Genomic DNA, 26,366 nt, shown 5'->3' with positions numbered 1-26,366 from the left:
CGCGATTTCACCGCGATTATGATCGCGATTTTGCCGCGATTTTCGCGTGCGATATTCAAGCACTTTCCAAGCGATTTTAAGCATCGCTTGGAAAGTGATTGACAGGTTGGTCACACTCGTCAAACATAGTGTTTGACAAGTGTGACCAGGTTTTTACTATTGAGGCCGCCTATGCGGCCTCAATAGTAAAAGATAGGATGTTAAAATGCTAAAAAAAATAAAAAAAAAATAAAAAAAAAAAATCGGTGTATATTTACCTTCCGGCGTCCCGCGCTGCATTCCCGGGCCTCAGCGTTGCCAGTAATGCCTTGCGAGACCTGTGATGAGGTAGTCTCGCGTTGCTATAGCGATCTAACGAGACCGCTAGAGTCACGCGAGACTACGCCATCACAGGACCTTGCCGCAAGGCATTACTGGGAACGCTTAGGCCGGGAATGCAGCGCGGGACGCCGGAAGGTAAATATACACCGATTTTTTATTCTTTTTTTACAGGGGTCTGGTACCCAGGGCCTGGAGGACAGTCTCCTCTCCTCCACACCGTGGGTACCAACCGCACATGAGACGCTTAACTTCCCGCATGGTGGGCATAGCCACATGCGGGAAGTAAGCGATTCTCATGCATTCCTATGGGTGCGGAATCGCGGCAATTCTTTGCGATTCCGCACAAAGAATGAGCATGCTGCGATTTTTTCCGCGATGCGATTCCGCCGCGGAAAAAAGCGCAGCATTAGCACAGCATGTGCGGAATGCCATAGGAATGCATGGGGGGCATTCTGTAAACGATTTTTAAGCGTTTTCGCGCCAAAAACGCTTAAAAATCGCTACGTGTGCGCACAGCCTAAAGGAAATTGAAGAGCTGGAGGTTTGGCTTACTGACTCCACATCCCTGATTAGAAGAAAATCTTTCTTGCATCTTCACCATAAAATTCAGCATGAGAAGTATGCAAAAGAACATCTAAACAAGGTGGATGTCGCAATAATCAAAGGTCTTTGGCCACATTGATCAAAAGATACAAGTGGAGAATAAAGGCACAGAATGTTATGAAAAGAACATCTCACCAACCATTAAAGGGGTTGTCCGGGCTTTTCACATAATCTCAGTACATATCTGGGCTGCAGAATTATGACAATAAGTAATTTACTTTCTGTCACTAGTTTGCACGGTTTTCTAGATATTCTGAACCGAACGTCCAAAGGGGGGGGGGGGGGTGCTATGGCATTGAAATGAGAACTAGTCGTAACCTCCTACTCTACTCCAAACATGCCCTCTATAGCAACAACCCCACCCTCCATAGCTACAGGCCCTCCCCGTCCACATGAAGCAGCCCTCATCACACAGTAAGGAATTCTTCCCCTCCAGCAGCCTCACTGCAGAGAGCAGACCACCCAGCTGCTCCTCCCCCAGACACACAGCCTCTGCTGTGTGAATGAGACAGCTCTGTGTCACTGACGTCTTCGCACAGCAGCAGATTTGGTGCAGTGTATGTGTGAAGCTCCACCAAACTCCCAGGAAGCTCCAGTGACCAGCACCACCCACTCATTAGCTGGCAGTAAACTGCACCAGCACTCATCTTTATCATTATTCCAGCATTGGAAAGAACACAGCAGTGATCCTGTATTTGTGAAAGCAGCACAATACATACATACATACACCCCCCCAACACTTCACACTGTTACAGCTGCTGATTGGACAGGCTGCTCCCATCAGTATTTGTGTCATTAGAGACACAGTGCTCACACATACACTGCACCAAATCTGCTGCTGTGTGAAGACATCAGTGACACAGAGCTGTCTCATTCACACAGCAGAGGCTTTGTCACACAACAAATTACATCAGTGACTGCCATCCCCTGCGCAGATTAGAAGCTGCAGACCCCCATCACTGGCCATCACACAGTCTGTTCTCTGGGACAGTGAGGGAAGGAATTACTGATAATGAGTTATGTATTGTAATCATGGAGTGGCCCAGAATACAGGACGATTTTCACTCCTCACTAGTTTCACTTTCCATAGATAACTGTTCAGTGTGTGTCAGAGGGAGGAGCAGCTGGGTGGTCTGCTCTCTGCTCTGAGGCTGCTGGAGGGGAAGAATTCGTTACTGTGTGATGAGGGCTTCTTCATGTGGACGGGGAGGGCCTGTAGCTATGGAGGGTGGGGTTGTTGCTATAGAGGGCATGTTTGGAGTAGAGTAGGAGGTTACTAGTTCTCATTTCAATGCCATAACACCCCCCCCTTGGACGTTCTGTCAGAATATCTAGAAAACCGTGCAAACTAGTGACAGAAAGTAAATTACTTATTGTCATAATTCTGTAGCCCAGATATGTACTGAGATTATGTGAAAAGCCCGGACAAACCCTTTTAGCATGGGCGTGGATCAATCATGCTTTGGGGTTGTATTGTAGCCAAATGGCACGTGGAACATTTCACGGGTAGAGGGAATAATGGATTCAATGAAATTTCACCAAATTCTTGATGCAAACATAATCATAGACTGTTAAGAGTTGGAAGGGACCTCCAGGGTCATTGTGTCCAACCCCCTGCTCAATGCAGGATTCACTAAACCATCTCAGACACATCTGTCCAACCTCTGAAGCTTTTCATTGAAATAGAACGCGCCACCTCTCGAGGCAGCCTGTTCCACTCATTCATCAAGCTCACTGTTAAAGTTTTTTTTAATATCTAATCTGTTTCTTCTCCCGTTCAGTTTCGTTCTATTGCTTCTCGTGTTTCCATGTGCCAATGAGAATAAGGATAATCCGTCTACGATGTGACAGCCCTTCGGATATTTGTAGACAGCTATTAAGTCTCCTTTTAGCCTACTTATTTTATTTTTTGCCTAAAATACAAAAGGAAATGTATTCTCTTTAACTTTAGGCCTTTGAGAGATAATTTAATCTTCAACTTAACTATTCACAACAACTGTAATTTTGACCAGGGGTGCCCAAACTGTTACATGCCACTGTATACCTGTTTGTCCTCTTTGTCTAGGTGGTGGCTGAATCAGCTGATCGGCAAGGAGTATTGGAGGAGTCTGAACAATAGGTGATCAATATCAAAGTCTTAGAAAATACTCTTATAGGTGGATTTGTAAGCAGTGTAAAACAAATAAAGGCAAACAGTCTTGTATGAATCTTGGAGATAAACTCCAAAAAAAGTTTTATTAACTTAGAATTCTCACAAAAAAAAAAAATACTTTTTTTTATTTTTAAGATGACAAAAACACCTACACAGAACAAAATGATAGAAAATTATAAAGCCATCACAGTGTGGTTAGGTCAAGAACAATTCAAGAACATGACTAAGCAAGAAAGGGAACAATAATAGGATATTCCGTCCACGGCCAGCGATTAGAGATACACTTCAGAGCAACAGACTAGGTGTAGCACTTGGTATGAAAACTCAGGCAAGGAAGCATTTAACACATGGTTTACAAAGCCACTTTAGCCTAGATGAACCAACATCAAAATGTAGTCATTTACTGTTTTGCTAACCTCACAATAGGGGATATAAAGCACATTGTCAATGACTGTGTATGGAGGGGGCTGGCTGCTCTTTACAAGAGCTAAGCCAGCTCCATTCTCCTTCACAGCCACTATAGAAGCAGAAAAAGGCGATGAAATGAGCACAAAGCACTGCTAACACGCCAACAAAACAGAGGAACACTCTAAGCTGGGAATGGAGCTGCCGAAACTCAAATTAAAGATTATTTTCCTCTTCCCGTTTTAACCAAATGCAGATACATTCTGTGAGCTGGAAAACCTCTCTAAATATGTACTTTAATCCATGTATACCATTACTAGTTTAAAAAGGAAAAACTTGTTATAAATGGCCTTTTGTGTACAGGTAGGTTCACACGACTGTTTCCTCTCCAGCTGATAAAAACGGTCTGATTATGCTAATCAGACTCTAATCAGAGTGGGATGTTTTTCTTAAATATGTAGAGAAATTAAAGAAAAAAATTCTCCAGTCAATCCATAAAAACAAGACTGCAGTCAGAAGTCATCTGTGTGTGCTCTGATGGTTTCCACATATCCATAGACTTGCATGGCTGATTTTCATCTCTCGGCTCAAAATTGGACAGGTAAATGTCCAAGGAAAACAATCAGATGTGTGCACAGCCCCATAGGATATGATAGGTGCAAGTATTATACGTGAAAACCACAGATTAAATCGAGTACTGACGGTTATGTGCACGAGCCATGAAGGAGAGATTTCCGGCATGAAACAGGTTCCTTGACAACAGTGTTTCCCATTCTAACTGGCAACATCTCCATCGTCTACAGGTGCTCGCCCTACTGATGGATCTCATCTACTCATGCTGTATTGTGCAGATATACTACTACAAGGTTGTCTCTAGTCAACTATGCGAGAACCTACACGTCACCTACAAAAATAAGGATGGATTCCAGAATGAGCATTATCTCCTAGGATCTGTTTCTATTCGGTAAAGAAACAAATTGTCCTGAACATTGACCATCTGTGGTATTAACCCCTGGATATTTGGGGATAATTAGAATATACTTTTTTAATGTGGTCTTCTATGAAACAAGGGACGTCATTAGGAGGAGAACCCCCAACGTACATACTGCAAAGCCTAGCATAGAGCCAGAGGGGGCACAGAACAGCAGAATATCCCTGGATCACACTCCGTCCATTCAGGCCCTAGAAATAAAGCTATTACTGGTATCCACCTTGTTCCTATAAAGTTTCAGTGCTTTATGAGCAAATCACTTCACCACATCATCCACTGAGCATGCTATGTAGCTAACAATTATACTACTATATTCCCATTAACATAGAAGCTGTGTGTCTCTGATCACTAGGAACCCTAAAGGCCCAGTCACACATAGCGATCTCGCTAGCGAGATCACTGCTGAGTCACAAGTTTTGTGACACAACAGCGATCTCACCAGCGAGATCGCTGTGTGTGACACTGACCAGCGACCGGCCCCCCTGCCGGTATCGCTGATCGCTGCAGGAAAGCCCAGGACATTTCTTTGGTCGCTGGGCTCCCGCTGGCCAGCACGCATCGCTGCGTGTGACCGGCGGGAGCCCAGCGATCAGCTGGTAACTAATGTACACATCGGGTATCCAGGTGACGTGCGTCCCTTGGATACCCAATGTGTACATTAGTTACCAAGCACCCTGATGCAGGTACCTGGTAACTAACTTACACATTGGGTATCCAAGGGACGCACGCCCCTTGGATACCCGATGTGTACGTTCGTTACTAGCTGCCTGCATCAGCGCGCTGGTAACTAATAGAACACAGCGATGCCGGCATCGCTGTGCTAATCGCTGGTGAAGCTGTCAGTTTGACAGCTCACCAGCGATCAAATAGCGACTTACCAGCAATCCTGACACGTTGATATCGTTGTCGGGATCGCTAGTATATCGTCATGTGTGACGGGGCCTTAAGGCTTGGTTCACACAAAGAAAAAGCTGCAGTGACATACAGATCATTTTGCCACAGCCATAAAAGAAAAAAAAAAGTGTGTTCTTGGCTGCATCGTGTACACCCAAACACATGTAGCAGAGTGCTAGAAGCAGTACTTATAAAGATGATTATAATGATAATGATTTTCTTCATAGCACGATTTTTTCAATACATAACAGTGGGTGAAAAGTAAATGCTGGTCATAGTGATCACATGGCAGATCATTCATTATCCCAGAACATGGCTGCAAATCCAAGCAGTGGTAGCTCTGGTTGTATGGGCAATGCAGACTTTTTTATGTATGAGGTCCTATAGAAGCGCAGAGTTGTTAACCCGTTCAGTATGTGATCAATATGAAAATCACAAAGGCATTTCCTTGCTACATAGCTGTTGCTGATATATGGAAGTTATCCGGGTTGAATTTATTTATTTTTTTGCTATGTGCCTAAGACCTAACAAGCAGATAGTTGCTAATTGCTTGGTCTGCTTGCCACCGATCTCTGCCGGCTGAGAGCAGTCATGGACCTCTCCTGCAGCTTCCCGTGACGTCACGTCAACAGAGCAGCTGTTTCTCTTCCACTCGGCTCCGCTGACGGTGCTTGACTACTGATTGATAGCAGCCTAACTGCTGGAAATTGGCTGTCAACCAGGATGACAGCGGCAGTCACGCCATGTCAACAGAGCAGCACAGTAGAGGAAGAGCTTCTCCGTAGAAGTGAGCAGAAGAATCACCGGTATGAGCGGTCCGTGACTGCTCTGAGCCGATACCGGATAGCAACTACCTGCCTGTTTATTTCTTACACCCATAGTAATAAAATAAATTTGCTCCAGGAAACCCCTTTAACTATATAACAGCCAGTAATATGATTACTTGGGAGGAAAGTCACTATGGACAATTGAAAGAGCGCAACAGAGAATATTTGGGCCCTGAAACCATGGACTAAAAGAAGAAAAAAATTGGTAAAGGAATACTCAAGTATATGTAAATTACAGTCAAGGGTCAGAACTTGATTTGAACTTTTCTCATGACTTCTCCTCTCCAGGATAAAGTCTTGGAAACACTTTCTTTAGATCATTTTAATATCACCATTGAGTTGAATACTTTTTACTAGCAGCACTTTTACTTGCGCTTTTTTTACCCCAAATAAAAAGCTTTACAAGAAGACAGAAGAAACTTAGGCACGCAGCAAACAAAAACTTTCCTTACATATATCCAAACATGTAACAATATACATTAATGGTCTATCAACATACCAAATATTACATATTTATAATGGAGAAAGAATGGTTCAAGGTTCTGTAAAAGAACAACTTGAAGATATAATAAAATTTGAGTAATCCCACATATCCGGGGGGGAATACTTTAATAATAAAAAAAAAAGTACTGGTAAAATACTGTTCTATAATCAAGGACGCTCTTCTTAGGGAAGGAAACTTTTACAGCATTCGCTCAGGAGCTGCTCTTTTCTTTAGCCTTCAAGTGTCTGTTTTCCTGAAAGAAAGGATTTAGAGAAGCATGTAATAATTTCTACGTTTAAATGGACAGATGGTCGAAGGGGGATTTCACCCGGAACCGTCTGATCACAAGAACAATTGACTTGTGGATCCAGTTTCCTCGTGGCCACAAGGTGTGCTAAGGAGATGAATGCAGCAGCTTGTCATGCATGCAGTCAGCTGATATACTCTAAAGCTACGGGACTGAAAAAAAGATGGCCAAAGGCAAAGCTGAACTTGTCACATCTTTGTCAGGGTCACACTAATTATTGGAGAGGTGAATATTCAAACAGTTACTTTAACTCCTCCTGTCTGCCATATTGTGGCCAAGATGGGCAGCACAGTGGTCAGTGGTTCTAATCCCAACATGTGGCACCCCAGTCATCCAGTGGATAGGCAGGCGACAGCGCAATGGTCAAGAGTGGCAGATTTATGTGACCAATCACCTGCTGCAATCTAAAACATACACGTGAAGTTCTCATAATCGGCAGAGATTTTTGGGCACATTGTCCATTCTCATACACACAGCTCGGATATTCTGAGATTTTTGCAAATCCGCACATAGCAAAAATGTGCGGTGGAAAAATCTGCCAAGTTTAAAAACGCTCTCAAACACAACTGAAACTAGATGGCCAGATATTTCCTTAGTAGTAGCAGCTTCAGTGCAAATATAGTATTACGTTGCAGACAATTTAATTAACCAGTTCAAGACCAGGCCATTAATCCCAATTCCTGACAGTCACTTTCAATTTTCGTGGTTCAAAGAGCTGTAGAATTATTTATTTTTTTTGCTCAGATATTAACCTCTTCCCGACCGCCCACAGTAGATAAACGTTGGCGCTTGCTGGGCTTTGTGCAGCGCTGACGTTTATCTACTGTCGGCGGTTTTGTGCCCCCCGGGACCCCCACAACGCTGGGATCCCGGTGCACAATGCATGCTGGGACCCCCGACGTCATCGAGACCTGATTGGTTCAGGTCCTGATGACGTCAGCGTCACAGCAGCCAATGGGAGCGATCGCTGGGAAAGCTGCTTGTTTTCCGGCGATCTCACTCATTGTAACGCGGCTTCTCCTCTGATCTAACACTGACAGATGATCAGAGGTGAAGCAGCGTTACTGTGTGACTAGATCGCTGCCTGGCACAGCTGATCGCTGCCTGGCACAGCTGTGCCAGGCAGCGATCTTGTCACACAGTAACGCTGCTTCACTTCTGATCATCTGTCATTGTGAGATCAGAGGAGAAGTCGCATTACTATGTGCCAGGCAGCGATCTTGTCACATAGTAACGCTGCTTCACCTCTGATCATCTGTCAGTGTGAGATCAGAGGAGAAGTGGCGTTACTATGAGTCAGATCGCAGGGCAGCGATCTTGTCACAAAAATAAAAAAAGTAAAGAAAAAAAAAAGCAGGTACACAGGTTAGGGCTAGGGCTAGGGCTGGGATTAAGGTTATGGGTGTGTTGGTGTTAGGTTTGTGGTTAGGGTTATGGTTAGGGCTGAGATTAGGGTTAGGAGTGTGTTGGGGTTAGGGTTGAAATTAGAATTGGGGGTTTCCACTGTTTAGGTACATCAGGGGCTCTGTAAATGCAATATGACGCCCGCAGACCATTCCATCAAAGTCTGCATTTCAGAACGTCACTCCCAGTTTTCTCCCACATATGGGGTACCAGCGTACTCAGGACAAATTGGACAACAACTCTTAGGGTCCAATTTCTCCTGTTACCCTTGTGAAAATAAAAATTGGGGGCTAAAAGATCATTTTTGTGGAAAAAAAATGATTTTTTTATTTTCACGCCTCTACATTATAAACTTTACTGAAACACTTGGGGGTTCAAAGTGCTCACCACACATCTAGATAAGTCCCTTGGGGGGTCTAATTTCCAAAATGGGGTCACTTGTGGGGGTTTCCACTGTTTAGGTACATCAGGGGCTCTCCAAATGCGACATGGCATCCGATCTCAATTCCAGCCAATTCTGCATTGAAAAAGTCAAACGGCACTCCTTCCGTTCTGAGCTCTGCCGTGTGCTCAAACAGTGGTTTAGCCCCACATACGGGGTATTGGCGTATTTGGGAGAAATTGCACAAAAAATTTTGTGGTTCATTTTCTCTTTTTACACTTGTGAAAATAAAAAAAAAATGGTTTTGAAGTAAAATGTTTGTGAAAAAAAGTTAAATGTTTATTTTTTCCTTCCATATTCCATTCATTCATGTGAAGCACCTGAAGGGTTAATAAACTTCTTGAATGTGGTTTTTAGTACATTGAGAGGTTCAGTTTTTAGAATGGTGTCACTTTTGGGTATTTTCTGTCATATTGACCCCCCAAACTCACTTCAAATGTGAGGTGGTCCCTAAAAAAAATGGTGTTGCAAATTTTGTTGTAAAAATGAGAAATCGGCGTGGCCTGAGCGGCATGTGAGGAAGACGTGTGCCCGCTGAGCTCCCGCATATACCTGCTTAATTCAGCCGTTCCATCCCCACAGCACGGCTAGTATAACCCCTGGAGGCTGCACCGGAGTCGGTAGACACCGCGGGGCACCGGAGATCGCTGCTTCACCCCAGGATATGGTGAAAAAAGGTCAGAGAAGGGTGGCAGGAGAGGCCGGAGTGGGGAGCCAAGATGGCGCCGCCGCCACAGCGCGCGCCTTAGAGGAGGCCGCAGAAGACAGCGCGGCTAGGAACAGGGCAGTGGCGGTCAGGCTGCAGCGCTTTGCCCGCACGGCCGAGGCAGAACAGAAGTCTCTCCAGGACTCTGATATGGACCAGGAGACTGTGGTAGAGGACATGAGCCCGGGAATGGGGGAGGAGAAGGAGGCTGCCCATGCCAGAGCGCAGGGGGGGAAGGGAGCTGAGCCTAGCTAGAGTGATCTGGTGGAAAGAAATAAACAGCACCTCACAGCCTTGCAACTACAAGTTCCAGACGAGCCCACCAACAAAGATGTAATGCTGGCAGTGGTGCACTGTGGGACTGCGATCTCACATGTCCTGACACAACTGGGCTTTCTGCAGGAGTCCATGCAGACTGTGCGACATGAACTGCACAGTGTTAGAGACAGAACAAGCCAGCTGGAAAAACGTATGGGTGCTGTGGAGAATTCGGCCTCTGACTCAGGACAGCATTGTACAGAGCTCAAGAAGGACATGGCAGCTGTCTGGGCTAAAACTGACGACCTTGAAAATAGATCCAGAAGGAATAATGTTCGTATTGTGGGCATGCCAGAGCGCTGTGAGGGAAAGAATCCTACTGCCTTCATTGAAACATGGCTTAAGGAAAAAGTAGGTGAGGACAATCTAACACACCTATACGCAGTGGAAAGAGCACACAGAGTCCCGACTCGGCCCCCCCTCCCTGGTCATCCACCAAGACCTGTGCTGGCTAAAATCCTCCATTACAGGGATAGAGACGTTATCCTTAGATACTCAAGAGAACACCCTGACCTTACAATAGAAGGATGCAGAGTCTCCTTTTACCCGGACTTTTCGCCGGAGGTTCAGAAGATGAGAGCGAAGTTTACAGACATCAAGAAGCGTCTGAGAGCCTGTGGCGTCAAGTACTCCATGTTTTTCCCGGCTAAACTGCGTGTTGAGGCCTGGAATAAAATCCACTTTTTTCTGGACCCCAGGGAAGCCGTGGACTGGTTGGACCTTAACGAGCGACAGTTGAGGAAGGAGGGGAAGGAGCAGGATTGTGGCTGATGGTATCTTGGCTCGCTCAGTTATTATGGAGCCTTGTGGTTGAAGTCTGCGGTCCTGAGGCAATGGACTGCCTAAGAAGTTATATTTTCGTTTATTCTTATATTACTCTGTTATATGCTGTTTTTTAAGAATTTGTGGTCCTTATGGGGCCTGGGTTTGAATACGGATAAGGAAGAATGCAAAGTGCTGTGGGGTTATATCCTGTCAAATGCGGGTAGTGAAAAGGAACTGAAGCGCCTGCTGAATGGGGTGGAAGGGTTCGACAGCACCCTTACATGTTGCACCCTTGGTTCAGCCCAAAGAACTGTTGGAGGGTGTTCTTTGGGGGGAGGGGGGAGTGACTAGGTTCAAAATGTCCTTTGGCATATTTGTACATTTCAATATTGGCTATGGTACGGCTGGGGGGGAGATGGTAGGCAATATGCTATGGTACGATAATGGCTGATTTTAAGATACTTAGTTGGAATATCAGGGGGTTAAAGTCGCCGGTAAAACGACAGGCCATATTCTCCTTCATAACGGACCAGAAGCCGGCGGTTGTTTGTTTGCAGGAGACGCATCTCACACAGGAGACGCTGGGAATCCTGGATAAAAGATGGGTACAGGCGGGCTTTCACTCTACTCATTCCCAATACTCTAGGGGGGTTAGTATATTGATTCACTCCAGGACTCAATTTAAGTGTCACCGGGTGGTGGTGGACACAGAGGGGCAATTTGTCCTTTTATCTTGTATAATCTTTTCTACCCCACTGGTGCTGATATCTATATATATACCTCCGCCATACAGCAGTAGAGTTATCTATAAAGTTCTTACCATTCTGAGAGATTTTCCGGGGGTTCCGCATATGGTGGTGGGAGATTTTAATAATATTCTGGATTCACACTGGGACAGGGGTAGCCATGAGCCTCTGAGGTTGGGAGGTAATCTTACGCCATTTGGGGTGCTCGTGCGGGAGATAGCTTTGACCGACTTGTGGAGATGCCGTAACCCTGGTGTCAGTCAATTCTCGTGCTTCTCCTCTACTCATTCCTCCCTGTCTCGCATCGATCTGGCCCTGGGTGATGATCTTATGCTGGGGAAAACTTTAGAGGTTAAATATCTGGCGCGAACGGTATCTGATCATTCGCCTGTTTCGGTCATGCTTGGGGGGGGCGGGAACAGGAGGAGTGATAGACCTCTCTGGCGCCTCAACCCGTTTTGGCTGCAGCTAATCGATAAGAATAACGGCTTTATCCCTGAGTTGCAGGAATATCTTAGTTTTAATAGAGGCTTGGCTTCTAGTGGGATTGTCTGGGAGGCCTTAAAGGCGTACTTAAGGGGAATGTACATACGAGAGATTTCTAAAATAAAGACCGCCTCCAGGGCAAAATCACAACTTGTACTCAGGGAACTGGAGGATGCGGAAAGGGCCCTTGCAACACAGAGCACACCTGCCACTCGGAAGCGGTTGGGGGAGGCGCAGTCAAAGGTGACCAAACAGACATTAGAGGCGGCGGCGCAAAAACGGCTGTTTCAATCTACTCAATATTTTGAGAGTGTGGAAAGTGTGGGGCATTTGCTTTCTGTCGTGACATCGGCACAGAGAGGGTCTGCGACTATAGCGGGTCTTCAGGATGTGAATGGGCGACTACCCACTGACGCACCGGGGATTTTAAAAATTCTGGAGACTTTTTATGCTGACTTATATTCCTCACATGCTAGGGCCCCGACGGAGGATGTTGTTGCCTTTTTGGAGGCTGCCAATCTCCCACGGCTGACTCCTGAGGACAGACACTCTCTAGATAGACCTCTAAGTCTGGACGAGTTGGAGGAGGCTCTGGGAACCATGTCCAATGGTAAGGCACCTGGGGTAGATGGGTTGCCAGCTGAGGTGTACAAACGGTATAGAACGGTGTTGCTCCCTGCTCTATTGACAGTGTTTAATGATAGTTTGGAACGGGGTGTTCTCCCACCGTCTATGCCCAACAAATCGACGGCTATGAATATTAGGAGATTATACCTGAATATGCAGGTGAGGGCTGATAATGCCGGGAAGAGGGTGGTTCTGTCCCTAGACGCCGCTAAGGCATTTGATAGTGTGGAGTGGGACTATTTATGGGCGACGCTTCACTGTATGGGCTTTGGCCCGGGCTTTATTGGCTGGGTCAAGCTCTTGTACTCGGAGCCGAGTGCTCGGCTGAGGGCTAATGGTCAGTTGTCTGACCCTTTTTCACTTCATAGAGGAACAAGGCAGGGATGCCCTTTATCCCCGCTGCTGTTTGCTCTCGCGGTGGAGCCATTGGCCTCAAGGGTAAGATCGGATGCTGGCATAGAGGGATTCCAGTATGGGGAGCATGAGGAGAAGGTAGCATTATATGCGGATGACCTGTTGTTATTTTTAGCGGACGCGGACAGATCATTACAAAACACGATGACACTTCTTGGGGCGTTTGGGGAGGTCTCGGGTCTGGTTATTAACTGGGAGAAGTCAGCGCTCCTCCCACTGGACTCAAGCTCCTGCAGTGTGGTAGGTGTGCCGGTTGCAACGTCCCTCCAATATTTGGGCATAAGAATATCCAATAAGCTGACAGACTATGAGAGCCTCAATCTTGTTCCGCTGTTGGACAGGATCAAACAGAGGGTTAAGGCCTGGGCAAAGCTACACCTCTCTGTTGTGGGAAGAGTGAATCTATTGAAGATGGTAGTTATGCCGCAACTCTTATATGTCCTCCATAACTCCCCTGTCTGGCTTCCCCAGAACAGGCTTCATAAAATTAATATGATTTTTAGAGAGCTCATCTGGCTGAAACAAGGCGTGAGAATTAAACTTGAACACTTGCAAAAACCTAAAGAAGAGGGGGGACTTGCGTTGCCCAACCCATGGCTTTATTTTCTGTCTTCCCAATGCCAGCATGTAGCAGGAGGAATGGAGGGCGAGTTGGTGGATTTGGTGGGAGGTCAGAAGATCCTTCAATTCCTAGTGGGGCGGGGATCACTGGTGTCGAGTCTGGAGTCGGGTAGATTTCGATCCCTTGCACTCAGGTTCCCTACGGTGCTTCTAATGGTTAGGGTATGGGATAAGCTGAGGCAGCTGAGAGGAATACGCAGTCTTACAAAGTACTCCCCCATATGGGACAATCAGCATTTGCCATGCATGAAAACGCTCAGAGGCTTTGCTCACTGGAGGCGGATTGGCATATGGTAGGTGTCGCAGCTGGTGGAGGGAGGGGTTTTTAAAACTTTTGAGCAATTGGGACGGGAATTTCCCCTCCAACGCTCTATGTTTTATCAATATTTGCAGCTGCGTCACGCGTATATGGTGCAGAGCAAAAAAGTTGACCTAACCATACACCACGACGTCATTGTCCATAGGCTTGGTATGCAGGGGTCCACCAGGGGACTGATTTCGATGGTGTATGGTGGCTTACTTGGAAAGGTCCTGTCAAGGCATCCTATTGGTGCACTGACAAAGTGGGAACAACAGCTGGGTATGATATCAGCGGAACAGTGGGACTCGATTCTACAGATAATTCCCAGATTATCTCTTAGTGAGCCTGGCCGCCTGTCTCAGCTATATATCCTCTATAGGACATACAGGTCTCCCGAATGGTTGTTCAGTAGAGGGTTGCGGTTGGATTCGAGGTGCCCCAGGTGCACGATGGATAATGCGGACATTTTACATATGATGTGGACATGCTCTTGCCTACAAATATTCGGGATCGTGGTCCTTAGCCTTATACATTTGGTCACGGGACAGGATATTCCCAGGGACCCCACGATTTGTGTTTTGGGTTATGTTGATGAGGTGGGAGGGGATCAATACCTTAAAATTGCTGTGGCCAGAATGCTATTTGTGGCCCGAAAGCTGATAGCTTATCATTGGATTTCTGCCAAAATCCCCTCAAGAAAAGAATACATTAATAGGTTGAACCAAATATTATATAGGGAAAAGTTTGTGTACCTCAGGAGGGGTGTGCCGCATATTTTTGGGAAAATATGGGAGGGATGGTTGAAGGTTCCCGGCCTGGCTGCCTCAAATCTCCTAGATTAATGAGTGGGCCCTGGGGGTGGTCTCCTGTCGGTTGTTAATCGTCATTTCTCATATGATATGGTTGTGTGATGGAATTGGGTTTATTCGCTATGTACCAGTCCATATGCCATCGGACAAGGGGAGGGGGGTGTTATGGGGGAAGGGAATGTTTGACAACATGTTGTAAGTTGTACATGCCTGTCATTTCTAAAACTTTTAATAAAAACTATCTGATTAAAAAAAAAAAAATGAGAAATCGCTGGTCAACTTTTAACCCTTATAACTTCCTAAAAAAAAAAAATTATGTTTCCAAAATTGTGCAGATGTAAAGTAGACATGTGGGAAATGTTATTTATTAATTATTTTGTGCGATATCACGCTCTGATTTAAGGGCATAAAAATTAAAAGTTTGAAAATTGCAACATTTTCTACATTTTCGCCAAATTTTGATTTTTTTAACAAATAAGAGCAGATCATATCTAAAAATTTTTACCACCATCATGAAGTACAATACGTCATGAGAAAACAATGTCAGAATCAGTAAGATCCGTTGAAGCGTTCTAGAGTTATGACCTCATAAAGTGACACTGGTCAGAATTGAAAAAATTGGCCCGGTCACAAAGGCAAAAACAGGCTCGGGTGCGAAGGGGTTAAAGAAATGTTTGCATCTTTTTTCATGATGCATGGGGCTTCACTTTTATATTACATATATATAGGGGGGTGTTTTGCCAACATCAGGCAATATCAATAGGACAATAAGGGAAAACAGGATTTTTTGGGTTGCTTACCGTAAAATCTGTTTCTCGGAGCCTTCATTGGGGGACACAGAGACCATGGGTGTATGCTGCTGCCACTAGGAGGCTGACACTATGCACAAAAAAAGGTTAGCTCCTCCTCCGCAGTGTACACCCCACCGACCGGCAGGAAGTTCCTCAGTTAGTGAGAAAGCAGTAGGAGAAGTAACAATAGATTGAAAGCAGAACAAACAACTCAACTGTAACATAAGAACAGGAGTTGTAGAACATGGGAGGGTGCTGTGTCCCCCAATGAAGGCTCCGAGAAACAGATTTTACGGTAAGCAACCCAAAAAAATCCTGTTTTCTCGTTCGCCTTATTGGGGGACACAGAGACCATGGGACGTCCCAAAGCAGTCCCTGGGGTGGGAAACAAACTTCCATCAGGCCAGTGGACTCGCCACCGCAGCCTGCAGAATCCTTCTACCTAGGCTGGCGTCCGCCGAAGCGTAGGTGTGGACCCTGTAGAATTTCACAAAGGTGTGAACCGATGACCACGTTGCAGCATTGCAAAGCTGCAGCGCGGAAGATCTGTGGCGCACCGCCCAGGAGGCACCCACCGCCCGGGTAGAGTGCGCTCTGATCCCTGGAGGGGCCACTCGATGCTTGACCCGGTATGCCTCCAAAATTGCCGATCTGATCCAGCGCGCAATAGTGGCCTTTGAGGCTGGGTGATGAACAGAGAGTCTGACTTCCGCAAGGAAGTCGTCCGGGCTAGATAGACTCTCAATGCCCTGACTAGGTCCAGCTTGTCCAAAGACCGCTCCCGAGGGTGAGCTGGGCTCGGGCAGAAGGATGGCAGAACAATGTCCTCATTGAGGTGAAACGAAGATACCACCTTCGGAAGAAAAGAGGGCGGAGGCCGCAGAACTACCTTGTCCTGATGAAGGACCAAAAAAGGAGAGCGGCAAGAAAGTACCGCTAATTCCGACACGCGCCGGATGGAGGTAATGGCCACCAGAAAGGCCACTTTCCAAGAAAGGAGGGAAAGGGAAACGTCCCTGAGAGGTTCAAAAGGAGGACCCTGCAGAACCTGAAGAACCAAATTAAGATCCCAAGGATCCACGGGAGCTCGGTACGGAGGAACAGTGTGAGCCACACCCTGGAGGAAGGTTTTGACCTGGGGCCGGGAGGCCAGCGTTTTCTGAAATAAAATGGACAGTGCCGAAACTTGACCCTTCAAGGAACTGAGAGCAAGCCCCGCATCCAGCCCTGCCTGAAGAAACGCCAGAATAGAAGGGAGCGAAAAAACCAAGGGCGCGATGTCATTGGCCTCACACCAGGAGAAATAGGCTTTCCAAGTACGGTAATAGATCTTCGAAGAAGGCGGCTTTCTGGCGCGGATCATGGTATGAATTACCCGATCAGAGAATCCTGCCCGTCTCAAAACCTCGGTCTCAACAGCCACGCCGTTAAATTGAGCGACCGAGAATTGGGGTGGCAAATCGGGCCTTGAGACAGCAGATCTGCCCGTCGGGAAGCTTCCAGGGGGCGTCCGCGAGAAGGTTGACAATGTCTGCGAATCAAGACCTTCTGGGCCAATTCGGGGCGATGAGGATGACTGGAATCCCCTCTGCTTTGATTTTCTTCAACAACTTGGGAAGAAGAGGCAGAGGAGGGAACAGGTAGGGGAGCACGAACTGTGACCAAGGGACGGCCAGAGCGTCGGCGCCCACTGCCAGAGGGTCCCGAGACCTGGACACGAATTGTGGGACTTTGCTGTTGAGGCGAGATGCCATGAGGTCTACATCCGGGGTTCCCCACCGACGGCAGAGCAGATGAAACACCTCTGGATGTAGGGACCACCGAGGAAATCGGCGGCCCAGTTGTCCACGCCGGGAATGTGAACCGCGGAAATCGTTGGAACAAAGGTCTCTGCCCATTGAAGAATTCTGGACACTTCCGCCAGGACTGAGACACTCCGTGTCCCCCCTTGGCGGTTGATATACGCCACCGCTGTGGCATTGTCTGTCTGAATCCTGACAGGCAGGCCCTTGAGGCGCCTTTCCCAGTGGACGAGAGCTAGATGGATCGCCCGTATCTCTAGGACATTGATCTGCAGAGCTGATTCCTGAGTCGACCATCGACCCTGAACAGTGTGATTGCGGAACACTGCACCCCAGACGATGAGGCTGGCGTCCGTAGTGACAATCTGCCAGTGAACGGGAAAAGACCACCCCAAGAGAATGAGGGGAGACGTCAACCACCAGTTGAGAGACCGCCTGATCCGGCAGGAAAGGCGAACCGGACGATCCAGAGACAGAGCCGACCTGTTCCACCTGGACAAAATGGCCTGCTGGAGTGGCCTGGCGTGAAATTGGGCAAAGGGAACCAGGGGAAGAGTCTTGAGGAGATCATTTGCATATTCCCAGTGCCTTCTGGGATAAGTGAAGAGTCTCCGCGAGCTCAACGATCACTGGGTTTTGGTGGTTGCAGCTGAAAAGAGGAAATCGGAAAACCAGGGGAAGAGTCTTGAGGAGATCATTTGCATATTCCCAGTGCCTTCTGGGATAAGTGAAGAGTCTCCGCGAGCTCAACGATCACTGGGTTTTGGTGGTTGCAGCTGAAAAGAGGAAATCGGAAAACCAGGGGAAGAGTCTTGAGGAGATCATTTGCATATTCCCAGTGCCTTCTGGGATAAGTGAAGAGTCTCCGCGAGCTCAACGATCACTGGGTTTTGGTGGTTGCAGCTGAAAAGAGGAAATCGGAAAACCAGGGGAAGAGTCTTGAGGAGATCATTTGCATATTCCCAGTGCCTTCTGGGATAAGTGAAGAGTCTCCGCGAGCTCAACGATCACTGGGTTTTGGTGGTTGCAGCTGAAAAGAGGAAATCGGAAAACCAGGGGAAGAGTCTTGAGGAGATCATTTGCATATTCCCAGTGCCTTCTGGGATAAGTGAAGAGTCTCCGCGAGCTCAACGATCACTGGGTTTTGGTGGTTGCAGCTGAAAAGAGGAAATCGGAAAACCAGGGGAAGAGTCTTGAGGAGATCATTTGCATATTCCCAGTGCCTTCTGGGATAAGTGAAGAGTCTCCGCGAGCTCAACGATCACTGGGTTTTGGTGGTTGCAGCTGAAAAGAGGAAATCGGAAAACCAGGGGAAGAGTCTTGAGGAGATCATTTGCATATTCCCAGTGCCTTCTGGGATAAGTGAAGAGTCTCCGCGAGCTCAACGATCACTGGGTTTTGGTGGTTGCAGCTGAAAAGAGGAAATCGGAAAACCAGGGGAAGAGTCTTGAGGAGATCATTTGCATATTCCCAGTGCCTTCTGGGATAAGTGAAGAGTCTCCGCGAGCTCAACGATCACTGGGTTTTGGTGGTTGCAGCTGAAAAGAGGAAATCGGAAAACCAGGGGAAGAGTCTTGAGGAGATCATTTGCATATTCCCAGTGCCTTCTGGGATAAGTGAAGAGTCTCCGCGAGCTCAACGATCACTGGGTTTTGGTGGTTGCAGCTGAAAAGAGGAAATCGGAAAACCAGGGGAAGAGTCTTGAGGAGATCATTTGCATATTCCCAGTGCCTTCTGGGATAAGTGAAGAGTCTCCGCGAGCTCAACGATCACTGGGTTTTGGTGGTTGCAGCTGAAAAGAGGAAATCGGAAAACCAGGGGAAGAGTCTTGAGGAGATCATTTGCATATTCCCAGTGCCTTCTGGGATAAGTGAAGAGTCTCCGCGAGCTCAACGATCACTGGGTTTTGGTGGTTGCAGCTGAAAAGAGGAAATCGGAAAACCAGGGGAAGAGTCTTGAGGAGATCATTTGCATATTCCCAGTGCCTTCTGGGATAAGTGAAGAGTCTCCGCGAGCTCAACGATCACTGGGTTTTGGTGGTTGCAGCTGAAAAGAGGAAATCGGAAAACCAGGGGAAGAGTCTTGAGGAGATCATTTGCATATTCCCAGTGCCTTCTGGGATAAGTGAAGAGTCTCCGCGAGCTCAACGATCACTGGGTTTTGGTGGTTGCAGCTGAAAAGAGGAAATCGGAAAACCAGGGGAAGAGTCTTGAGGAGATCATTTGCATATTCCCAGTGCCTTCTGGGATAAGTGAAGAGTCTCCGCGAGCTCAACGATCACTGGGTTTTGGTGGTTGCAGCTGAAAAGAGGAAATCGGAAAACCAGGGGAAGAGTCTTGAGGAGATCATTTGCATATTCCCAGTGCCTTCTGGGATAAGTGAAGAGTCTCCGCGAGCTCAACGATCACTGGGTTTTGGTGGTTGCAGCTGAAAAGAGGAAATCGGAAAACCAGGGGAAGAGTCTTGAGGAGATCATTTGCATATTCCCAGTGCCTTCTGGGATAAGTGAAGAGTCTCCGCGAGCTCAACGATCACTGGGTTTTGGTGGTTGCAGCTGAAAAGAGGAAATCGGAAAAACCGCGCGCCTGTCGGCGCGCGAAATTTGGCTCATCTTTCATCGTTTTTAAGAAATCTCAAGATGGAAGAGGCCAGGAGCCATTTGGTGAGCTGCATTTCTTGCTACATGTTCACAGATTTACCAGTGGAAAAGCCAAACTTCACATGCCACAAATGCAAGCTTGTGTCCCTGTTGGAGGAAAAGTTGCAAAATCTCGAAGAGAGGTTAGCTACGTTGAAGATCATTAAGGAAGGTGAAGAGTTCTTGGACAGAGCAGAATTATCTCTTCATGTTACAGAAAGAGAAGAAATTCGAAGTGCACCTGAAGAAACAGAGGAATGGAGACATGTGACCCAGAGAAGCAGGAGGATCAGGAGGCAGTCAGCACCCATACTGCTCAGAAACCAGTACCAGGCTCTCACGCAGGAAAACGATGAAGAAATACATCAGGATAAGACTTTGCCAACAAACAGCAACCTTGTACGCCCTCAGAGTCCTCCTGGATGGAGAAAGAAAAATGTTGTGAAGAAGAAACGGAGAGTGGTGGTCATGGGGGATTCCCTGCTGAGAGGAACAGAGGCCGCTATCTGCAGACCGGATATAACTACAAGAGAAATGTGCTGTCTTCCAGGTGCAAAAATTAAAGATGTGTCTGACAGGATATCAGGACTCTTCAGACCTACAGATGACTACCCATTCCTGCTACTACATGTGGGGACAAATGACACCGCAAGAAACGACCTAGAAATCATCTGCAGAGACTTTGAAGACTTAGGCAAGAAAGTGAAAGAACTGGGAGCGCAGGTGGTCTTCTCTTCCATCCTCCCAGTGGATGGCCATGGAACAAGGAGGTGGAATAAGATTCTGCAGGTGAACAACTGGCTACGTCGATGGTGCCGTCAGCAACGATTTGGATTTCTGGATCACGGAGTGAACTACTTATACGATGGACTACTTGCTAGAGATGGGGTGCACCTTACGAAGACTGGAAAGCATGTATTTGGAAGTCGCCTTGCTACACTTGTAAGGAGAGCTTTAAACTAGAACAACATGGGAAGGGAAGCAAAAGACCAGAAAAAGCCATACACCTGACAAACGCTATTGAGAACTCTGCTATTAGAAGTGGAAAGGAAGAACAAAGACGAAAGAATCTAATTAATAAAAATATTGGAGAAAGAGAAACCAATCACAAACTAAAATGTTTCTATACTAATGCACAAAGCATGGGCAACAAACAAGGAGAATTGGAACTACTAACACAGGAACAGAAATATGATGTAATTGGAATCACTGAAACTTGGTGGGACAATACACATGATTGGAATACAAGACTAGAAGGATACAACTTATTTGCAAGAAACAGACTTGATAAACGAGGAGGGGGTGTCGCATTGTATGTTCGAAACGCGTATATCTGCACAGAGATTGAAGCTTCAGAGACTGGGAGTTCTGTGGAAACTGTTTGGGTAAGAATACAAGGACAGAACAATGGAAAGGACACCATTGTAGGCATTTACTACAGGCCGCCTGTGCAAGCCGAAGATATAGATGAACTCTTTATGCATCAGATGGCCAAGTTCTCCAAAAAATATGACATAGTTGTCATGGGAGATTTCAAGTATCCAGACATTTGTTGGGAATCTCTCTCAGGCAAAACTAACAGGTCAAGGAAATTCTTATCCTCTCTTGCTGACAACTTTATCTTCCAAAAGGTAAGGGAGAAAACAAGGGGAACTGCTACCTTGGATCTAATCCTTATAAACAGGGAGGAAATGGTTGAGGAGGTAAAAGTGGCTGGGACCCTAGGAGGTAGCGACCATGCTATTTTAGGATTTTGGATAACTAGAGGTGGAAGACCTGTGAAGACTCAGACGTCAAGGTTAGATTTCAGAAAGGCAGATTTTAAGGGATTCAGAAAGAGAATTGGAGGGATCCAATGGCTGGATATCCTTAAAGACAAAAATGTCCAGGAAGGATGGGAAATCTTGAAAAATGAAATTCTCAAAGCACAGTTGTTAACAATTCCGAAAAGAGGGAAGAATAGGAAGCATTTAAGGAAACCAGGATGGATGAACACAGAACTTAAGCACATGCTAAAAAGGAAGAAAAAAATGTTTATAAAATGGAAAGAGGGAGGCATATCTAAAGAAGAATATAATGCTGTCTGCAGAACCTGCAGGGCACAAATCAGATTATCTAAAGCTGAAAATGAACTGAGGCTTGCAAGAGATGTCAAAAGCAATAATAAAGGATTTTGGGGATATGTCAAAAGTAAAAGAAAAGTCAAAGATGCTATAGGATTTTTACAGGATGAAAATGATGAAATGGTAAGACAGGATGTTGAGAAGGCTGAACTTTTAAATTCCTATTTTGCATCTGTTTTCTCTCAGAAAGGAAATGCAACATCAACTGTTATTCACTGTCCTATTAAGGGAATAGAAGAATCCAGGATATCTATAAACAGAAAGATAGTGAGGAAACACTTAGCTAACCTAAATGAATTCAAGTCTCCAGGTCCAGATGAATTACACCCCAGAGTACTGAAGGAGATAGCAGAAGAAATTTTTGAACCCCTCTCCATAATCTTTGAAAATTCTTGGAGAACAGGAGAAGTGCCAGAAGACTGGAGAAGAGCAAATGTTGTTCCTATCTTCAAAAAGGGGAAGAAGGTGGACCCAGGCAACTATAGGCCGGTGAGTCTGACTTCTATACCAGGAAAGATCTTTGAACAAATTATTAAACAACATGTATGTCGATACCTGGATGAGAATGAAGTGATTAAACAGAGTCAGCATGGGTTTCTAACTAATAAGTCATGTCAGACTAACTTAATTTCCTTCTATGACGGTATCACTGATTGGGTGGATCAAGGAAATGCTGTAGATATAGTATATCTTGACTTCAGCAAAGCATTTGACAAAGTCTCTCATACAATCCTTATTGAAAAAATGACTAAGTATGGAATGGACAAGGCAACTGTTAGGTGGATTCATAACTGGCTTAGTGATCGGACCCAAAGAGTGGTCGTAAATGGCTGCACATCCAGTTGGAAGAATGTCTCAAGTGGGGTACCACAGGGCTCTGTCCTGGGCCCTGTATTGTTCAACATCTTTATCAACGATTTAGATGAAGGAATTGAGGGTAAACTGATTAAATTTGCTGATGACACAAAGCTAGGAGGGATAGCTAATACTAGAGAAGAGAGAGAGAGGATTCAAAAAGATTTAAATAAACTGGAGAAGTGGGCAGCAACTAACAGAATGGTTTTTAACAGGGAGAAATGCAAAGTACTACATCTGGGCAATAAAAATGAAAAAAGCATATATAGAATGGGAGGAATAGGGCTAAGTGACAGCACATGTGAAAAAGACTTGGGTATACTAATAGATCACAGACTGAATATGAGTCAACAGTGTGATGCAGCAGCAAAAAAGGCAAATGCAATTCTAGGATGTATTAACAGAAGCATACAGTCTAGATCACGTGAAGTCATTATTTCCCTCTACTCCTCTTTGGTCAGACCTCATCTGGAATATTGTGTCCAGTTTTGGGCACCACATTTTAAAAAAGACATCAACAAACTGGAGCAAGTTCAGAAAAGAGCGACCAGAATGGTGACCGGTCTGCAAACCCTGTCTTATGAGGAAAGGTTGCAGGATTTGGGAATGTTTAGTTTGCAAAAGAGAAGACTGAGAGGAGACTTAATAGCTGTCTACAAATATCTAAAGGGCTGTCACTTTGTAGAAGGATCAACTTTATTCTCATTTGCACAAGGAAAGACTAGAAGCAATGGGATGAAACTGAATGGGAAGAGACACAGATTAGATATTAGAAAAAACTTTTTGACAGTTAGAGTGATCAATGAGTGGAACAGGCTGCCACGAGAAGTGGTGAGTTCTCCTTCAATGGAAGTCTTCAAACAGAGGCTGGACAGACATCTGACTGGGATGATTTAGCGAATCCTGCTTTGAGCAGGGGGTTGGACCAGATGGCCCAGGAGGTCCCTTCCAACTCTACGATTCTATGATTCTCTATCGCCGCCACCATCTTCCCCAGGACCCTCATGGCTGACCTGAGGGATGGAAATCGTGTGATCTGTAATGATCGCACGCCCTGCTGCAGGGAAAGAATCTTGTCTTGTGGGAGAAATACCCTTGACCGACGAGTGTCGAACAGAAGGCCCAGAAACACAAGGCGTTGAGTAGGGACCAGACAGGACTTTTCCCGGTTGACGATCCACCCAAAACTGGACAGGGTGTCTAGAGCGATCGCCACACTTAGGCGGGCCTGTTGAAAGGAGGGGGCCTTGATCAGGATATCGTCGAGGTACGGAAAAAGAACGAGACCTCTGATCCTCAACAAGGCCATAAACGCCGCCATAATCTTCGTGAAGACTCTGGGAGCGGTGGCGAGCCCGAAAGGAAGCGCGACGAACTGGTAATGTTCGTGAAGAATCGCAAACCGCAGGAACTTCTGATGTCCGGGAAATATGGGCACATGTAGATAGGCATCTTGGATGTCTATGGAACCCATGAATTCCTGCTCCTCCATGGAAGCAATTACCGAGCGAACTGACTCCATCCGGAAGTGGCGAAGGCGAACTCTCTTGTTGAGTAACTTGAGATCCAAGATGGGTCGAACTGTCCCGTCCTTTTTCGGCACCACAAACAGGTTTGAATAAAACCCTGTGAAGCGTTCCGATTCGGGAACGGGCACAATCACCCCGGAACTGAGAAGAGAGGCGATGGCCGAACCGAACCCCGGGACCAAGGCCGGATCCCTCGGACGGGATTGTAAGAAACGATCCCGTGGAAGAGAAATGAACTCTATTTTGTATCCTGTTGATACAACCTCTCTGACCCAAGCGTCCTCTACTGAGGCGAGCCAGACGTCGCTGAAGAAGAGAAGTCGACCTCCCAATTGGAAGGGACCCACGGGAGACCGATGGTAGTCATGCGGACGTAGACCGTCCAGATCTAGATCTGGACGGTCTTCCCTGGGAAGAGTGGGACCACCAGGACGGAGTGGGCCTGAAGGAAACCTTCTTTCTTTCCTGACGTGCCTGTGGCCTTTGCTGGTTGGAAGGGTTTTCCGCCGTATTGAAACGGCGGAAAGTCCGACAGGGACGAAACTGACGACTTGGAGGAGGTCTGCGAGGCTTGGAGGGGAGAAGAGAACTCGTACCTCCGGTAGCGTGCTTAATAATCTGATCCAATTGTGATCCGAAGAGACGCACTCCCTGAAAAGGCAGATTGGTCAGAGACTTTTTAGAGGACAAGTCCGCCTGCCAGGCCTTGAGCCAAATTGTACGTCGGATTGCCACGATGTTACTTGACGCCTGAACTGCGCAAGATGCGGCATCCAAGGAGGCAGAAAGCAGATAATCCCCCGCATGGGAAATCTGATTGGCGAGATCGGCCAAATGCTCTGGTCGTGCCTTATCCAGAATGCCCTGCCGAAGGTCATCTGCCCAAGTGGATATGGCCTTTGCTGCCCAAGAAGAAACAAAGACTGGACATACCGCTGCTGATGCCGCTTCGAAGGCAGATTTTGCTAGAGATTCTATGATCCTATCATTAGAATCTTTTAGCGACGCCACACCTGACAGCGGAAGGACCGTATTATTAGAAAGTCTGGACACGGGAGGGTCCACCGAGGGAGAAGCGGCCCAGTTGTCCATGAGCTCTTTAGCAAACGGGTACAGCACGCCGAGACGCTTTCCTCTTTGAAAGCGTCTGGTCGGATCTTCTCTCTCCTTTGTAAAAAATCTTTCCAAACTCAGAATGGAAGGGAAACACCCTGGATGGTGTTTCCGCCCGTCTGGACGAAACCTCCTGATCTGAGGATTTCGCAGGGGCGTCAGCGATGTCAAAGGTATGGTGAATCGCGGCAATGAGGTTTTGCACCGTAACCTTCATGTTCGCATCCTGGTCCGAATCCAGCTCTAAGACCCCTTCCGATTCCGAAAGCGCTTCACCTGACTCGGGGGAGGAGGCCCGAGAGGGAGACTGCTGGGGACTATGGGGTGAGGTAGGACGAGGGGAGGACTCCGCCTGGAGGTCCTGCCTGGGCCTCTTGCGACTGCCGCTGGCTGGCTCAGATGGGACGTCCTGAGACGTGCTGGGTCCCGCCGAAGCTCCCAAGGGCAACTTGTCCAGAACGGCTACTAGGGACTGAGACACCTTGATGAGGTCTGCCACTGACTGATTGAGAGGAGGCCCAACCCGGCATGGGGGGCTCACTCGCCCCTGGGGCTATGGATGGCTCCTGAGCGGCGTCGGGCTGGACGCAGAGCGGGTACGATCAGACTTAGCGTTGGACATAGTGAAAAGAGAGGCAGTGCCGGCCGGTTGGGGGACAGAAGGCAGAGAAGGGTGTCAGTCTGCAGGTGCAGAGCTACTCACGGTCCGGTGTCCCCAAGGGCGACGCTCTCTGATCTGGCTGCAGGATGAGGCCAGGCCAATCCGGCTGAAAAAAGGCCCAGCGACCGAAATCCGGCAGCGAATGAGGTCCGGCTGGCAGGCTGAGAAGATGGCGACCACCAGGGAAAGGGCGCGCTGCCAGAGGGAGAAGAAGGGCGGAGCTCGCCGCAG

At 47.0% G+C, this 26,366-nt stretch overlaps 1 protein-coding gene across 1 annotated transcript in view; it reads right to left on the bottom strand.

The window, feature by feature from the left end:
* Window positions 1–3,122: 3,122 nt before the first annotated feature.
* CASC3 (CASC3 exon junction complex subunit) overlaps window positions 3,123–26,366 on the bottom strand; it is a 69,027-nt gene continuing 45,783 nt past the window's right edge. The window contains exon 13 of the mRNA XM_073572606.1: window positions 3,123–6,930. Within this exon, the coding sequence (XP_073428707.1) occupies window positions 6,889–6,930 (42 nt within the window). The 3' untranslated portion in view covers window positions 3,123–6,888. The remainder of the gene's footprint in view (window positions 6,931–26,366) is intronic.

This window comes from Dendrobates tinctorius, unplaced genomic scaffold (assembly GCF_039654945.1).
Source record: "Dendrobates tinctorius isolate UK_male_01 unplaced genomic scaffold, ASM3965494v1 ptg000032l, whole genome shotgun sequence".
Lineage (NCBI taxonomy): Eukaryota > Metazoa > Chordata > Amphibia > Anura > Dendrobatidae > Dendrobates > Dendrobates tinctorius.
This window is presented reverse-complemented; position numbering and strand designations above follow the sequence as displayed.